The 19093-nt window shown below is 47.0% G+C and overlaps 1 protein-coding gene across 2 annotated transcripts in view; it reads right to left on the reverse strand.

Annotated features, from left to right (window-relative positions):
* Positions 1–19093, reverse strand: part of LOC140405771 (Fc receptor-like protein 5) — a 79264-nt gene that overhangs the window by 12198 nt on the left and 47973 nt on the right. Inside the window, exons 4-6 of one of the 2 annotated variants that reach the window (XM_072494203.1) lie at positions 11391–11672; positions 8430–8696; positions 4281–4565 (exon numbers count right to left, since the gene is read on the reverse strand). In XM_072494203.1, coding sequence (XP_072350304.1) covers positions 4281–4565; positions 8430–8696; positions 11391–11672 — 834 coding nt within the window. The remainder of the gene's footprint in view (positions 1–4280; positions 4566–8429; positions 8697–11390; positions 11673–19093) is intronic. The other variant, XM_072494204.1, reaches the window with a different exon arrangement.

A 19093-nucleotide genomic window follows, 5' to 3' on the forward strand; every position in this document is an offset into this window, starting at 1 on the left:
TGGCCATCACCATCACCAGCAGTCTGTCCAGGTCCCTTCACTTTGACGCAAAAGTCAAGAAAGCCCAATTCATCTCTTGTTACTGCCGAAGCTAAAAAAAGTCGTCATGTCTCCCTCAAATCTCACAAACTTCTGCAGATGTGCCACAGAACGCATCCTATCCGGTTGCATCACAGCCTGGTATGGCAACTGTTCGGCCCAAGATTGCAAGAAACTGCAGAGTGTGGTGAAATCAGCCCAACGCATCACACAAGCTTGCCACCCCCACATTGATTCTGTCTACACCTCCCGCTGCCTCATGAATTCAGACAGCATTATCAGAGACCCCTCCCACCCAGCCATTGCCTTCATCCAGACCCTTTCACCAGGCAGGATACAGAAGTCTGAATACCCGCACATCCAGATATAGGTGCAGCTTCTTCCCCACAGCTACTAAACTCCTCAACAACTCTCCCTCGAACTGATCTGTTCCCTGTAAGAACACTATCCACGACGCCCTATGCTGCTCTTGCTCATATGTTTGCTTTGTTTGGCCCTTGTTCCGTACTTTTACCAATCACTATTTGTCGATGTACTACATGTGGATGTACTTAGTTGATTATACTTTTTGTCCACTATGTACTGTGTACGTTCTCTTGGTCGCAGAAAACTAGTTTCACTGTACTTTGGTACATGTGACAATAAATCAATCAATCAAGATATGTCCATTACACAGAAAAAGGACAAATCAAATCGGACAAATAATATCGCCAAATTTGCAGATGACACCAAGTTCGGTGGGAGGGTGAACTTCCTGCAGGTTGCAGAGATCCTCCGCTGTGATTTGGACAATTGAATAAGTGAGCAAATGAATGGTAGGTGCAGCATCATTTTGATGAACGCATTTGTATCCATTTCGTTCGGAAAAACAAGAGGGGGATACTATTATATGAATGTTCATAAATTAGGAGAGGGTAATGTACAATGAGACCCGAGTGCCCTTGCACAACAGTCCCTGAAGATCAGCAGAAAGATACAGCACGTGGTAAAGAAGGGAAATTATATTCTTGCAGGAGGATTCGGGTACAGGATCAGGGGTGTCTGGCTGCAATTGTACAGGGACTTGCTGAATCAGCAACTGGAATATGTTTTGCAGTTTTTGTCTCCTTATCTGAGAACGAGTCTTTGCTCTCGAGGGAGTATATCGAAAGCTTACCAGACTGATTCCTTGGATGGCGAGACTTACATAGAACATAGAACATAGAACATAGATATATACAGCACAGAACAGGCCCTTCGGCCCACGATGTTGTGCCGAACCTTTGTCCTAGATTAATCATAGATTAACATTGAATTTACAGTGCAGAAGGAGGCCATTCGGCCCTTTGAGTCTGCACCGGCTCTTGGAAAGAGCACCCTACCCAAATTCAACACTTCCACCCAACACCAAGGGCAATTTGGACATTAAGGGCAATTTATCATTGGCCAATTCACCTAACCCGCACATCTTTGGACTGTGGGAGGAAACCGGAGCACCCGGAGGAAACCCACCCAGACACGGGGAGGACGTGCAGACTCCGCACAGACAGTGACCCAAGCCGGAATCGAACCTGGGACCCTGGAGCTGTGAAGCAATTGTGCTATCCACAATGCTACCGTGCTGCCCTTGAGAACAAATAAATCTACACTATCATTTTACTGTAATCCATATACCTATCCAATAGCTGCTTGAAGGTCCCTAATGTTTCCGACTCAACTACTTCCACAGGCAGTGCATTCCATGCCGAATGAGAACAGATTGCATCGGTTAGGATTGCATTCGCTGGAGTTCTGAAGAACGAGGTGGATCGCCTAGAAACCTATAAAATTCTAATAGGGCGAGACAGGGTGAATGGAGGAAGGATGTTCCCGATGGTGGGGGTGTCCAGAACGATGGGTCACAGCCCGAGGATACGGGTAGACAATTTGGGACAGAGATAAGGAGAAATCTATTCCCCCAGAAGTGGAGAGTCGGTGGAATTCGTTACCACTGGAAGCCAGTAGAGGCCAAAGCATTGTATGTTTTCAAAACCAGTTAGATATATGACTTCGGGTGAGGGAGATCGGAGAACATGCGGGTGCGTGAAACTCTATACATGATGGCCAGGTCTATAAAGAGATTTGGAGGTCATTGACTCAAATGCTTCCAGGAATGAGGGACATAAGTTAGGACTAGCAAGTTGAACATCTCCCTTTCCCTTGGCAGTGCCAGGAAGATTAAGACAACGTTTCCTGGAAATTACATAATAAATGATCTGTTTTGATGAAGTAATTGGGAAGTCGCTGGCAGAGTGATCATCGAGTCAGCGAGTCGCATAACACAGAAACAGGCAATTCGCCCCACGTTGTCTATGCCGATCGAGCCCCAATCTGTACTAATTCCATTTAACAACTCGTGGTGCACAGCCTACTATGCCTCTGCGATTTAAGTGTTAGTTCAAATGCTACTGAAATGTTGCAAGTGTATCTGTGCACACCACCCTGTCTGTCAGCGCGATCCGACATTTCCACCACACTCTGGGTATAAAGTAAAGTTTCCGCAGGTCCCCATACACAATTTATTCCTCACGTTAACATTTTCCCCCCTTAGCTTTGACACCTCTTCAATGTGGGAAAGATTCGGACCATCTATCCTAAATATCTCTCTAAATTGTTTGCACATCTCTCAGTTCTCCCCTCAGCATCCGCTACTGCGATGAAAACAAACACAGTCTTTCCTCAGAGCTGAAACGTTCCATCGCTGGCAACAACCTGGGGAATCTCCTCTGCACAGCCTCCAGTGCAACAAGTTCCTTCCGATGCTGTGGTGGTCAGAACTGCGCACAATATTCCTTCTGTGGCATGACAATTGATATATAAAGTTGGACCAAAGCTTCCGTGTTCCTATATTCTAAGCATCAGATAATGAAGGCAAGCATTCCGTATGTCTTCTTCACCACCCTGTTTACCTGTTCCTCCACCTCCAGGTATTCATGGACTCGTAGAGCAAAGTCGTTTCTTTCTTCAATAATTCCTCGGGATCTGTCGTTCATTTTGCTGATAATACGCCTAATAGAACTCCCAAAATGCATCGCCTCACACTTCTCAGGATTAAATTGCATCTGTCTTTGCTCTGCCAAACTCTCCAGGTGATCAATATCAGTCTGTCGCATGGCTATCCTCTTCACTATCATCACCACCAAATTCCGTATCATCTGTATTCTGTATACCTTCGGCATATACTTAATTTCTTGAATATACACATCAAGGGTCGCAGCACCGATCCCTGTCGTACACTGATGGTGACAGGTTTCCAATCACCAAAGCAACTCTACCATCACCCTTTGCCTCCTGTTAACAACAAAACATTGAATACATTTTTCCAGCTTGAATCCAATGGCTTTAAACCTTTGGGGCAATTTTCCCAGTGGGTTCTTCTCAAATCACTCATTTATGTTCATGTTAACCACGTCAACTACCCTCAACAATATATTTATTTACCTTTTCATACAACTAAATGAAATTAGTTGGACAGGATGTTCCACCACCAATCCGCGCTGACTATCCCTGATAAATCGTTTTCTGTCCAAGCGTTGATTACTCCTGTGCCACAGGATCCCCCCCCCCCCCCCCAACCACAATATTTCCGTACCAATAACGTACAGCCCTGTAAATACGTGGTATATCACTGCCGCGCTTTTTGAATGAAGGTGCCTCATTAGCGATCCTCCATCTGGCAATTCACCTGCGGTCAGCAAATACCTAAATATCTCTGAATGGGCCCCCGCAATCTTCTCCATTGACTCCCAACGCAGCAAATATCCATGTCGTTAATGATGAAGCTGCCCGGGACAGGTATACAAAAGACAAGGCTGAGACATTCACAACAATCTGCAGCAAGAAGTGCCGAGTGGATGATCCATCTCGGTCTCCTCTGGAGGTCTTCAGCATCACAAATGTCAATGCGATTCATTCCACCTGCAGTACTCCCTAAATTCCTGCTGCAGGATCTCATCCCTTTGTCTTCCCATGTCAGTGGTAACGACATGCACCACGGCCACTGGCTAATCCCCTCCCACATCACACTGCTCTCAAGGCACAAAAAAGGAAATAAACAATTATACGGCCTGTTTCTGGCCACAGAAACGCAATCCGGCTTCCTTTACAATCGAGTCCGCGATGAGTGACGATCTCCCAATATTTTTCTCCTCCGCTGTGCACCCGCGCGGCCACTAACACACCTCACGGCTCTTAAAAGGATGCTGACTGAAGATATTCCTCACCTTCAGCCTCCACTTCGACAGCTGGGCTGTGGACAGCGGTGCTCATGTTATTGTAAACACTGCAGCTGTAATTGCCATTGATTCCTTCATGGAAATTGGAGAGTTGGTGAGTGACCTCTCTGCTGGATGAGATTTCCTTGTAGATCTCCATCTCTCCCCTGTACCAGGTGAACTCTATTGGAGCAGAGCCTGCAGTGACGCTGCACCTCAGTGTCAAATTGCCTCCTTCCCTGACGCTCCCGTTCACCGGATTGATGCTCAAATGTGGGTTGGTGACCGGAAGTCCTGTGGGAGATACAACCACAGATCAGAGCCTGGATGACTTCAATTTACAGAAAGATGGGGCGGGATTCTCTCTCGGCTGATACCTAAATCGGGAAACGCGATTGGCTGGAGAATCGAGGCTGAAATCGTGGCGGCCGGCCTTTTTCTCGCCAAATCGCAATTCTCTGCTGCCTCGACAGCCACGTCAATGTGCTCCACTCCACACGTACACTAAACGGCATTCGCATGCCATTAATGGACAAGACACAAGGGGCCTCCTTGATGCTCCTCATCCTCTGCGGCGAATTCCAGGGTAACAAGATGGCATTGGTTACCCTGGAGCGCGCCCATGCCGCTTATGGGTTGGCTGGGACCAGAGGGCATCTACAAGGGTGGCCCGGAGGTACACCCACACGACCAGTGCCCATACGTTCACAGTGGGCAATCAGCAGCGTGCGCAGCTGCGTGGCTGCCTTGCAGGCCGTGGCAATGGTGTACTGTGCGCATCCACCTCGAAACCACAGCCAACCTCCTGGCCATCAGACGCTACTCCAACCAGTGGCACAAGTGACAGAAAACTATGGCGATGGTGGGCACTTTCCGGACCCCCCCCCCCCCCCCCCCCCACTCAGCAGCCACAGCGCCTGGTTCACGATTTCTAAAAGCACAAGTTGACGGGATGAGTGTGTGGGGGGATTATAATGTAGAAATGCGACTGCGGTTTGCCAGTCTTCCAAGTGTCAACCATGGACCCTGTAAGTCCCACACGTTTCCTCATTGGAATCGATTCTGTTCCATGTGGTGTCGATGCTATGAAATGAAAAAAGAATCTTTATTGTCACAAGTAGGCTTACATTAACACTGCAATGAAGTTACTGTGAAAAGCCCCTAGTCGCCACATTCTGGCGCCTGTTCGGCAACACAGAGAGAGAATTCAGAATGTCCAATTCACCTAACACCACATCTTTCGGGACTTGTGGGAGGAAACCGGAGCCCCCGGAGGAAACCCACACAGACACGGGGAGAGCGTGCAGACTCCACACAGACAGTGACACAGCGGGGAATCGAACCTGGGACCCTGGAGCTGTGAAGCGGCTGTGAAACCGTGCTAGTCCCTCACCAGTCCAGGTGCGGCGTCAGGTTCGCTGTCGCGGAAGTCCATGAATCCTGCCCGGCATCAGCACTTCGGGCGGGATTCTCCGGTCGCCCACTCCAGAATCGCGTTAACCTATTGGCCGCGAGAAATCGAGGGTGGCGCCGCTTTCGCGATGCTCCGCCCCTCCAAATCGGCTTACTCTAGGAGTACGCCGGATGCCGTATGGACAGCCTCAAGAAGTTCCCTGAGGCCCTTCCCCCTATTCTCCGCCCCCGACCGGCCGAGTTCTGGACGGCGTGGGTCTCTATGCTATTGCTTATCGGGAACTCGGCGTGGCGCCTGTGGACTCAGTCCAGCGCCGCCACCGTCGGGGAAGAGCCTATCCCCGGGCAGGGGCGGTGAGGGGTGGTGGGCTTTGGAAGGGGCTGGGTGCAATTTCGGGGGGTGGTCCGTCTTTAGCCAGCCAACCACATAGTGGGGGACACTATTTGGCATTGTGGTCTGCACTCAGCTGTGCACATGTGCAGTGACGGAACCGGCAATTCTCCGGGCCATGTTAGCAGCTGGAGCCTGGTGCTCTGCACGGCCTTGGTGCTCGGCCCGCACCAAACCGAGACCAGCAGCTGTTCTGCACCAAATCTTCGGTCGTAAAACGCCACCGTTCCCAAGCTGGCGTGAGGACGGGACCTGAAAATCGGATTATTCCAGCCCTCAGTCTGTGCAACAGAGAATTCCGCCAATAAATTTTATTGAGCCGAAGGTAGAGGCAAATAGGAAACATTAGAGAAGTTCAAAGAGGACATAGAGAAAAATGTGGATGCATATTTAAGGAAAGGGTTGCCGCTGAGTTGCCGTGCGTGGGGGACGCCCAGAAGGCCAGATCTGTTATCTGTGAGTGTCAGAGAAGCTGTGAGAGTTCTGATTTGGAGAGAGCCGCTGAGCGTTTATCCAGAGATCTCTTGGTTTCAAGAAACAGTTTGTTAAAGGACCTCTTTTAGAATTCCTCATTAGAGTGGGTGTTTGTGCTTTCATGTATCATTCCTTTGTGAATGGAGCAACACTTCCTTGCCTTGTGCAACATTTCAGGGGTTTTGTGGTTAAAAATATCGACAAGATGTTTGTTGCCAGGAGGGTAGTTTCTTGTGTACATTGGATCAAACAGTCAGTTTGGGGCACGTCTTTTTAAGACTGTTTCAACCATGTAACTTTAATCTTGCACTTAAGTTTGTCTTCAATGAAGAGTTTCATTTTTCAAATTCTAAGGGGGTTCCTGGAGTTCTACGCTGATGAGATCATTGGTGCTTTGTCCTCACTTTCACAACGAAAACAATATTTGTGAAGAGTTAAACAAACCTCTCTGTGGTTTTACCTGCTCAGCAACAACATCTACTGGGCCACAAGAACTGTTTTAATCTGTTTGGTAGTAGTCATTTTGGGGGGAAAAAACATTCTCACTTAATTTGTGATGGGGGTCTGGGAATCGTTCTCCGTAAATAAAGCACGGGTGCAAACCGGCATAGCTTTTTAAAAAATGGATATACACCACAACTGTGGTAACCTGCAGTGTTACAGTCCGAGTAATGGATCATAGGCTTTCTAGATAGATAGGCAAGTGAGCTACTTCAGTGCCAGAAACCGTGTTATCATTCGATAAAGTCACATGTTTCGCCAAATCAAATGACTCGGAAACACAACGTGTAATTTTCTGAGGAAAATATGTCAGATTTGCGTCTCAATGTGTGTTTTTTTTTTACAGTATTTATTTTTCACATCAATGAAGGTGAATTAAGGGCAACACAGAGATTAGCACTGCTGTCTCACAGCGCCAGCGATCAGGGTTCCATTCTTGCCTCGGTGACTGTCTGTGTGGAGTTTTCACATTCTGCCCGTGTCTGTGTGTGTTCCCTTCGGGTGCTCCGGTTTCCACCCACAGTCCAGGGATGTGCAGGTTAGAGGAATTGGACGGGATAAATTGTCCCTTAATGTCCAAAAGGTGACGGGGTTAGAGTTGGTGCCGACTCGATCAGCTGAATAGCCTCATTCTGCTTGTAGAGGTTATTTAATTCTATATTTTCCACGTGCTCTGCGCAGCCAAGACCGTTTGCAAACTTAAAACCAAGCAATAATAGGAAAGTGGCATGAATCAACATTAGGCTCTCGGGTTAATTCAACAGCACAGTTCACACACGATATGGGTGGAGAATCAGAGGTAATTGTACATGTAGAGGACATTCTGTGAAAATGCAAGGCCAGTTCACCAGTTGTACAGCTGATCCAATTTATATTATGCCATATCAGTTCAGATCAGTATCCCTCTTTCACAGTTTTTGCTATATTCTTTCCACAGAACCACAGACTTTCTACAGTGCAGAAGGTCATTCGGCCCACTGAGTCTGCAGCGACCCTCTTGAAGAGTGCCCTACCTCTGCCGATTCCCTTGCCTTATCCTTGTAACCCCATTTGAGCTGCACATTAATGGGCACTAAGGAGTAATCCATGAGGCTAATCGACCTAACCAGCACATCTTTGTACTGTGGGAGGAAACCGATACAGGCACGGGGAGAACGTGCAACTCTACAAAGACCGTCTCCCAAGCTCGGAATTGAACCCTGATTTCTAGAACTGTGATGCAGCAGTGCTAACTACTGCGCTAACGAGCCGCCCAATTTATTATCGCATGAACTACCAGGCCCTGGGGAGGAAGCTCTCATATATCTTTCCCATGCCCGCGGACAAAGATATATTTGTTCAACCATTGGCCAAACACCAACAGATGTTTTTGTACTCACTCCTCACAGTCATTTCCACACTTTTGGCCGTGTGTGTTAAACTGTTGCTGAGAACGCTACAATGATACCGTCCAGAATCCATCACGGTGGCTTGTGGGATGAGATAGTCATTGTGACTGACCGAATCAGAATTGAGAAGACTGTTGTTTCTGTAGAATGAATATTGTCCGCTCCCACAGGCATCTGAATCGCTGCACTCACAGCTCAGCGTTATCGTGTCGCCATCCTTTGGCGTTTCCGGTTTTACAGACAGCCTCACTGGAATATCTGAAATTGAAGAGGAAAAGGAGGTCACTGTTCATGATCGCTCGGTATTCCAAAATATGTGCCTAAGAGATGTTGCTGTGTTCAAAAGGGGTGGAGTGGGGGTGGGGGGGGGGGGGGTGGTGTTGTTCTTATGCAGGAATGCATTCGGAAACAGTGAGAAACGGACGGTTTTGGCCATTTTATTTCATCGATGTGTTTGAAACGTACTTTTTATCCGTTAATGTGATATGGACGTCACTGGCTGGGGCAACATTTATTGCCCATCCCTAACTCCCCTTGAGAGGTTGGTGGTGAACTGCCTTCTTCAACCTCTGCAGAGGGGAGTAGGTGTACTGTTAGGGAGGTAGTTCCAGGATGTTGATGTATTTCCAAGTCAGGGTGGTGAATGACTTGAAGGGGAACATCCAGGTGGTCGGGTTCTACGGTATATGATGCCTTGTCCTTCTAGATGGTGGTGGTCGTGGGTTTGGAAGCTACTGCCTAAGGATACTCAGTGAGTTCCTGCATCTTGTAGATGGTGCACACGGCTGCCACGGTGCGTCGGTAGTGGAGGGTTTCAATGGTTGTGGAAGGGGCGGGGGAAGGGGGGATTCAAGCGGGGCTGCATTCTCCTAGATGCTGTAGAGCTTCAATGTCATTGAAGCTGCACTCATCCAGGCAGTGGATCAGAAATTGGCTAGCTGAAAGAAGACAGAGGGTGGTGGTTGATGGGAAATGTTCAGAATGGAGTTCTGTCACAAGTGGAGTACCACAAGGATCTGTTCTGGGGCCGTTGCTGTTTGTCATTTTTATCAATGACCTAGAGGAGGGCGCAGAAGGGTGGGTGAGTAAATTGCAGATGATACTAAAGTCGGTGGTGTTGTCGATAGTGTGGAAGGAAGTAGCAGGTTACAGAGGGATATAGATAAGCTGCAGAGCTGGGCTGAGAGGTGGCAAATGGAGTTTAATGTAGAGAAGTGTGAGGTGATTCACTTTGGAAGGAAAAACAGGAATGTCGAATATTTGGCTAATGGAAAAGTTCTTGAAAGTGTGGATGAGCAGAGAGATCTAGGTGTCCATGTACATAGATCCTTGAAAGTTGCCACCCAGGTTGATAGGGTGGTGAAGAAGGCCTATGGAGTGTTGGCCTTTATTGGTAGAGGGATTGAGTTCCGGAGTCAGGAGGTCATGTTGCAGCTGTACAGAACTCTGGTACGGCCGCATTTGGAGTATTGCGTACAGTTCTGGTCACCGCATTATAGGAAGGACGTGGAGGCTTTGGAACGGGTGCAGAGGAGATTTACCAGGATGTTGCCTGGTATGGAGGGAAAATCTTATGAGGAAAGGCTGATGGACTTAAGGTTGTTTTCGTTAGAGAGAAGAAGGTTAAGAGGAGACTTAATAGAGGCATACAAAATGATCACAGGGTTAGATAGGGTGGACAGTGAGAGCCTTCTCCCGCGGATGGAAATGGCTAGCACGAGGGGACATAGCCTTAAACTGAGGGATAACAGATATAGGACAGAGGTCAGGGGTAGGTTCTTTACGCAAAGAGTAGTGAGGCCATGGAATGCCCTACCTGCTACAGTAGTGAACTCGCCAAAATTGAGGGCATTTAAAAGTTTACTGGATAAACATATGGATGATAAAGGTATAGTGTAGGTTAGATGGCTTTTGTTTCGGTGCAACATCGTGGGCCGAAGGGCCTGTACTGCGCTGTATTGTTCTATGTTCTATAAGTGGACAGTATTCCATTGCATTCCTGACTTTTGCCGTGTAGATAGTTTTGCGGAGTCAGGAGGTGAGTTACACCCCCCCACACGCCCCCTTCCAATTCCTGACCTCTGATCTCCTCTTTTAGCCACAGTATTGACATGGTTAGCGCAGGTCAGTGTCCTGCCACTGGTAACCACCATGGTGTTGATAGTACCTTGGGGCGTCGTATAAACTGGCTGTAGCGCACAAAGACTCCGAGAGACGAATAGAGTGAAGTCGATGAGGCTTTATTAAGCGTGACTGTTCCCCCGCAGTTCAGTAACAGACTGGCCTGCGGGGGAGAACTCCTGGTTCTTATACTCCGCCTTCAGGGCGGCGCTAGGGGCCAACAGCCAACCAGGACCCGGGATCTGTCAGCCAATGACATCACGGCTTCACAGTCCCACATGACCCCTAATGCATACTACCACACTGGCGCTATCCAATGTGCGATTCACCTAACGTACAGCTCCAGATCAGTCATGGTTCTCACTAAAGGGTGACGGATTATCCCTCTGTTCAAAGGAGGGGAATACTGTCGATAAACTATTGTGGATCATGCAATTCAGCCCTTTGCAATCGTTTAATGAAGAGGGATAATTGGGCAAATTCTAAGAATGACGGCCAGCGCCGATTCTGCACCAACGACAAAGCGAATAGCTGCATTCAATGGTCAGAGGTAATGTTTTCAAACAGGTGTTTAGAAGGTTGTATATTTCAGAAGATGAAGGGGAAACCTTGGCGACTGTCCAGGGCATTCCTCTTCATCCGCCTCTTGGGTAGAAGTGTGTGTTAAACAATGAAGCAACCCGCCATTTAGCCTGCTTGGTAAAGACATTGGACTGTCGTGTTCATCCCCATTTGCACTTTCCCAGTTTCTTCCTTCCAAACATTCCTCCTTTTTTCCCAATAACTTTGCTTTTTTTCTCTTACTTGTTGCTAATGTACAGTGGCACATACCTTTAATGTCCACAAATTTATATGCTGATGAGTAGATGGGTCCATTGGGAAAGTTAACAAAGTGCAATTCGCAGCGATAACGTCCTTTATCCTCCACAGAAACACGCTGAATTTCAAATGTACCACTTCCATTCGAAACTGTTGCCTCGCCCAAACGAAAACCTTCTCGGTAAAATGTGTAAATTGCATCCTTCGGGAAGGGGAAATGACATCTTAATAGCAGATTTTCGTTGACCCACAGAATTTCTGGAAGAGTCTCAATGGTCGTTGTGCGACCTGGCTCTATTGGATAGAAATAATGGAAATTAACAACAGGGCAGGCACTCGTTCCTTAAAACATAATCACACATTACATTTTTTATAGCAATCCAAACCCCGACCACTACCATCTCGAAGTACAAGAGCAGAAGACACTTATGAAACCCTAGCATCTGGAGGTTTCCCTCCAAGTTACTCACCACCCTTGCTTGGAAATATATCACCTTTCCCTCACTGTCACTGGGGCAAAATGCTGTAACTCTCTCCATAGGTTGTACCTACATTTCAAGGACTGCAACGTCTTAAGAAGGCAATTTTCTGTAGGCAACAAGGGATGGGAGTAAATGTTGGTCTAACCAGCGACGTCCAAGTCCCGGATATGAAAAACAATCATTCAGAGGTGTACGGTCGGGAGTTTGGTACATCCAAATTGGCAATGGGCCCAAACTAATCTTCAGTAACCTGGACCACATCCAAAAATCATACAATCCTCAATGATGGAGGGTATGTAGCAGAGATATCTAAGTACAAAGCCAGTAATACAGAGAGACATAGTTTGTTTCTTTGTGTGATAATCTCATTCTGAACAGCAGACAGTAGGATTGATTGATTAACAAAAGTGACCGTGCACAGCAGATTGAAGGAACATGGTAACAGACAGATCACGGGGAAAGAGTAGTGCGAGTGTGGTATTACTATGATTATATACGTACCTAGCAGGAGAAACAGCTTCCAGATTTTCGGCAGGGGAGCAGTGTCCAGGGGCCTGTAGGAAAGGTAAGAATAACTTTAAATACTTACCTGTGCAGCTGCAGGAAGTCGGCCGTGGGAATTTCTGGGACGATTTGTTCGTACCTGTGTATAAGTTGGGCGGTTGCTAAACCCGAGACACTACACTTGTAGTGTCCCCCACCCTTCATCTCCTCTAACCTAAGGGGTTGAGAGAATATCAGAGAAGCTCTTCGTTTCTTTTTCTTGTTTTATCTAGAGGGGATGGCAGGGGAGGCAGTGCAATGTTCCTCCTGCAGAATGTTTGAGGTGAGGGACGCCATCAGTGTCCCTGCTGATTTCACCTGTGGGAAGTGCACCCATCTCCAGCTCCTCAGACACCGCGTTAGGGAACTGGAGCTGGAGCTGGATGAACTTCGGATCATTCGGGAGGCAGAGGTGGTTATAGATAGAAGCTTCAGGGATGTAGATACTCCGAAGAATCAAGATAGATGGGTGACGGTGAGAGGGGCTGGGAGGAAGCAGTCAGTACAGCGATCCCCTGTGGTTATTCCTCTTAGCAACAAGTATTCAGATTTAGATACTGTTTGGGGCGGGGGGGGGGGGGTGCTTACCAGGGGTAAGCCATTGGGTGCAGGCCTCTGGCACAGAGTCTGTCCCTGTTGCTCAGAAGGGAAGGGGGGAGAGGAGTAGAGCATTAGTCATTGGAGACTCCGTAGTTAGGGGGATAGATAGGAAATTCTGTGGGAACCAGAGAGACTCGAAGTTGGTGTGTTGCCTCCCAGGTGTCAGGGCCGCGATGTCTCGGATCATGTTTTCGGGATCCTTAAGGGAGAGGGGGAGCAGCCCCAAGTCATGGTCCACATAGGTACCTACGGCATAGGTAGGAAAAGGGATAGGGATGTAAGGCAGGAATTCAGGGAGCTAGGGTGGAAACTTAGATCTAGGACAAACAGAGTTATTATCTCTATGGAAGAGTGCCAGAAGACTGGAGGATAGCAAATGTTGTCCCCTTGTTCAAGAAGGGGAGTAGAGACAACCCCGGTAACTATAGACCAGTGAGCCTTACTTCTGTTGTGGGCAAAGTCTTGGAAAGGTTTATAAGAGATAGGGTGTATAATCATCTGGAAAAGAATAGTTGGATTAGAGATAGTCAACATGGTTTTGTGAAGGTTACGTCATGCCTCACAAACCTTATCGAGTTCTTTGAGAAGGTGACCAAACAGGTGGATGAGGGTAAAGCAGTTGATGTGGTGTATATGGATTTCAGTAAAACGTTTGATGAGGTTCCCCACGGTACGCTATTGCAGAAAATACGGAAGCATGGGATTCACGGTGATTTCGCAGTTTGGATCAGAAATTGGCTCGCTGGAAGAAGACAAAGGGTGGTGGTTGATGGGAAATGTTCAGACTAGAGTCCAGTTACTAGTGGTGTACCACAAGGATCTGTTTTGGGGCCACTGCTGTTTGTCATTTTTATAAATGATCTGGGGAGTGTGTACAAGGATGGGTGAGTAAATTTGTAGATGACATTAAAGTCGGTGGAGTTGTGGGCAGTGCGGAAGGATGTTACAAGTTACAGAGGGACATAGATAAGCTGCAGCGCTGGGCTGAGAGGTGGCAAATGGAGTTTAATGCGGAAAAGTGTGAGGTGATTCATTTTGGAAGGAATAACAGGAAGACAGAGTACTGAGCTAATGGTAAGATTCTTGATAGTGTGGATGAGCATAGAGATCTCGGTGTCCATGTACAAACATCCCTGAAATTTGCCACCCAGGTTGAGAGGGTTGTTAAGGCGTACGGTGTGTTAGGTTTTATTGGGAGAGGGATTGAGTTTCGGAGCCATGAGGTCATGTTGCAGCTGTACAAAACTCTGGTGCGGCCGTATTTGGAGTATTGCGTACAGTTCTGGTCGCCGCATTATAGGAAGGACGTGGAAGCATTGGAAAGGGTGGAGAGGAGACTTACCAGAATGTTGCCTGTTATGGAGGGATGATCTTATGAGGGAAGGCTGAGGGACTTGAGGCTGTTTTCGTTGGAGAGAAGAAGGTTAAGAGGTGACTTAATTGAGGCATACTAGATGATCAGAGGATTGGATAGGGTGGACAGTGAGAGTCTTTTTCCTCAGATGATGATGTCTAGCACGGGGGGGACATAGCTTTAAATTGAGGGGACATAGCTATAGGACAGATATCAGAGGTAGGTCCTTTACTCAGAGAGTAGTAAGGGCGTGGAATGCCCTGCCTGCAACAGTAGTAGACTCGCCAAAACTAAGGGCATTCAAATGGTCATTGGATAGACATATGGACGATAAGGGAATAGTGTAGATGGGCTTTAGAGTGGTTTCACAGGTCAGCGCAACATCGAGGGCCGAAGGGCCTGTACTGAGCTGTAATGTTCTACATTCTATTTTCCATGAATAGAATGGTTAGTGCTGCTCCAGTTGCAGTGTTCTAGATGATTAAATACATTTACCAATAATATAGGTAGAATTGGTTGTTATACTACTGAGGGTTGGACAGAGATCTGAGGGACAATATTAAATTCACGAGCTAGGAGTTGCAAGAAGAGTGAAACTCTGGAAAGGTCTCCAAAACAAATCGTCATTGAGTGCTGTGGTGGAGCCGGCAAACCATAGTTTCAAAACAGATAGAGATCCATTTTGATCACCAAGATGAGTAGGTGTAGTTTAGGCACAGCTGAAGCATAGTTGTAGATATTCCAATTTCTGAATGGCCTGCTCCTCTTCCCCACTTACAATGCAACGTGCAAAATGGACTGAGTATTTTCTGAAAATTCAAAGCCAGGGGAATGAGCCATCAGACACATGGTGCGTCATTCTCCCAGAAGATGACATTGCAAAACGTTTGCCTCTATTGTGAGTAACTTCTCCATGGTTAATTGGTATAGAAGATCCATAACGATTCTAATTATTCCTTGATGCAGCTAGATCATCTCACCAGGCCAGCTCGTTTGGGAGTATTGGTCAGGATTTTCTGAATGGAGGAATGTGACTAGTGGTGTTCCGCAGTGTTTCAGTGCTCGGACCTTTTCTGTTTGCAGGATATATAAATGATCCTGGGATATATAAATGAGAAAATGTAACTGGTCTGATTAGTATGTTTGCAGATGACACAAAGCTTGGTGAAATTACAGATAGCGATGAGTTTCGTCAAAGGTTACAGCTGGATGTAGATCGATTGGAGACTTGGGCAGAATGATGGCGAATGGAGTTTAATCCACACAAATGGGACAGCACGGTAGCACAAGTGGCTAGCACTGTGGCTTCACAGCGCCAGGGTCCCAGGTTCGATTCCCTGCTGGGTCACTGTCTGTGCGGAGTCTGCGCGTCCTCCCCCGTGTCTGCGTGGGTTTCCTCCGGGTGCATCGGTTTCCTCCCAGAGTCCAAAGACTTGCAGGTTAGCTGTATTGGCAATGATAAATTGGCTTTAGTGAACAAAAAAAGAGGTTAGGAAGTTTAATTGGGTTACAGGGATAGTGCGAAAGTGTGTCGGTGCAGAATCGATGGGCCGAATGGCCTGCTTCTGCACTGTATGTTCTATGTTTTCTGTTCTAAATGTGAGGAAATGCATTATGGAAGGTCTAATGCAGATGAGAAATATACCGTAAACGACAGAACCCTCAAGAGTATTGACAGGCAGAGGGATCTGGATGAACAGGCCCACAGGAAACTAAGAGTGGCAATGCAGGTGCAGAAGGTAGTCGAGAAGCATACGGCATGCTTGCCTTCATCGGCCGAGGCACTGAGTATACAAATTAGCAAGTCATGCTGCAGCTGTATAAAACATTAGTGAGGCTACACTTGGAATTTAGTGTCCAATTTTGGTCGCCACACTACCAGAAGAATGTGGAGGTTTTTTTTTTGGGGGGGGGGATACAGAACAGGTTTACCAGCATGTTGCCTGGTATGGAGGACATTGGATATGAGGAGAGGTTGAATCAACTCGGTTTGCTGTCACTGGAACGACAGAGGTTGAGGGGCGACTTGATAGAAGTCTCCAAATTTATGAGGGGGATGGACTGAGTCGGTAGTCAAAAGCTACCAACTAAAAGAAGAGTCAATTACTGGGGGACATATTCAACGACCCAGCCTCTACAGCTCTCTGTTGTAAAGACTTCCACAGATTCACTGCCATCTGAGAGAAGAAATTACTCCTCACCTCTGTCAGAAATGGGCGACCACTAACTTTGGTCCTAGACTCTAAAACAAGAGGGAACATCCTCTCATTATTTACTCTGCCAGGCGCCCTGATAATTAAGTACCTGTCAATAAGCTCACGTCTCATTCTTTTGACTTCCAATGAGAATAGGCCCAATCCACTAATCTTCTCCTCAAAAGAAAATCCCTGGATTCCCGGGATCAACCTAGTTAAATCATCTTTGTACAACTTTCACTACCATTATATATTCCCTTCGATCAGGGGACCAAAACTGTTCACGGTATTAACAACAACTGACCCGAATGTTAACGATTGAAACCCACAAGTTCGATATCAGCTACAAGATTGTGCCCAGTTCTGGATGCTGGGTTTTTGGAAAGTCGTGAAGGCATTGGTGAGTGTAGAACTGATTCACTAGAATGGTGCCATGGAGGAGGGATTGGAGAAGTTGGGACGCTGTTCCTTGGAGAAAAGGTCGTCGAAGGGAGATTTGATAGATGCATTCAAAATTCAGGGGTCTCGGCAGTGTAGAGAGAGGGGAGTACTTTTCACACTCCTGAAATTATGTGGACGAAGGGACCCAGATTTAAGTGATTGGAAAGAAATAGCAAAACCGACTCAAAAGACAATTTTAACCACACGGGAATGCCTGTCGCCTGAAATGCTCTTACCGAGTGTATGATGGGGATAGGTTCACTCTCCGCTCCCATCAAAGAACTGAAATAAAGCAATATTCAAGGCTGTGCGGAGAAGGTGGGAGAATGGTGAAATGCTCATTGGGAGATACAGTGAGTAAAGATGAGCCGAATGGCCTACCTATGTTCTGGAAGCGTCCTGTGATTCTATGTGATTGTGTGGTTGAGCCCACAAGGGAACAGTCAATTCTGGATTTGGTGATGTATAATGGGCAGACTTGATTAGCGGTCTCAGGGTGAGGAAACCCTAAGGGACCATTGACCACAATATAATAGAATTTATCCGGCAATTTGAGAGCGAGAAGCTGGAGTCAGATGTAGCGGTATTACAATTAAATAAGGGGAACTACAAAGACATGAAGGAGGAGACGGCCAGAGTTGATTGGAAAGGGAGACTAGCAGGGAAGGCAGTGGAACAGCAATGGCAGGAGTTTGGGGCGTTATTCGACAGGCACAGCAGAAATTCATCCCAAGGAGGTGGAATCATGATAAGGGGAGGACACACATCCATGGTTGACGATGGGAGTCAAGGACAGCATAAAAGCAAAATAAAAAAGCATACAAAGTGGCGACGTTTAGTGGGAAGCCGGAGGATTGGGAATCAATTAAAAACGAGCAGAGGACAGCAAAACAGCAATAAGGAGAGGGAAGATGAAATAGGAGTGGCAGTTAGCTCGGAATATGAAAGATGATAGGAAGAGTTTCTTTCAAACAGTAAAAGATAAAAGAGAGGTAAAAATATATATTGGACCACTGGAAAACTTGGCTGGAGAAGTAATAATAGGAAACAAAGAAATGGCAGAGGAACTGAATAGTTACTTCGCATCAGTCTTCACGGTAGAAGACACCAATGGGATGTCAGAGCTCCAGGGGGCAGAGGTGAGTGCTGTGACCATCACTAAGGAGAAGGTTCTGGGGAAACTGAAAGGTCTGAAGGTGGATACGTCACCTGAACCGGATGGACGACACCTCAGTGTCCTAAAAGAGACAGCTGAGGACATTGTGGAGGCATTGGTGGTGATTTTGCACGAATCACAGGAGGCATATAGGGTCACAGAGGACTGGAAAGTGGCTAATGTAACACCACTGTTTCACAAGGGAAGTCATCGGTCAGTTAGCCTGACTTCGGTCATTGGTAAGATTTTGGATTATGTTATTAAAGATGAGATCGCAAAGCACTTGGACGGCAAAGAAGTACTGAATCAGCACGGCTTTGTCAAAGGGAGGTCATGTCTGACAAATCTGTTCGAGTTCTTTGAGGAGGTAACAAGGAAGTTAGACAAAGGAGAAACAGTGGGCGTGATTTATTTAGATTTTCAGAAGGCCTTTGACAAGGTACCGCATAGGAGACTGTTAAATACGTTAAGAGCCCATGGTGTTCAGGGTAAGATCCTGGCGTGGATAAAGGGTTGGCTGACTGGCAGAAGGCAGAAAGTGGGGATAAAGTGATCATTTTCAGGATGGCAGCCGGTGACTAGTGGTGTGTCTCAGGGGTCTGAGCTGGGATCTCAGCTTTCCACAACATGCATTAATGATCTGGCAGAAGGTTTGCAGCAGGTTCGAAGATCTGTAGAGAGACAGATGGTATTGTGGAAGCAAGGGGGCTGCAGAAGGATTTGGACAAACTAGGAGAGTTGGCAATGAAGTGGCAAATGAAATACAATGTGGAAAAGTGTGAGGTTATGCACTTTGGAAAGAGAAATTTAGGCCTAGACTATTTTCTAAATGTGGAAATGCTCAGGAATTCAGAAGCACCAAGGGATTTGGGGGTCCTTGTTCACGATTCTCTTAAGGTCAATGTGCAGGTTCAGTCGGCAGCTAAGAAGGCAAATGCAATGTT

This window comes from Scyliorhinus torazame, unplaced genomic scaffold (assembly GCF_047496885.1).
Source record: "Scyliorhinus torazame isolate Kashiwa2021f unplaced genomic scaffold, sScyTor2.1 scaffold_211, whole genome shotgun sequence".
NCBI classification, from domain to species: domain Eukaryota; kingdom Metazoa; phylum Chordata; class Chondrichthyes; order Carcharhiniformes; family Scyliorhinidae; genus Scyliorhinus; species Scyliorhinus torazame.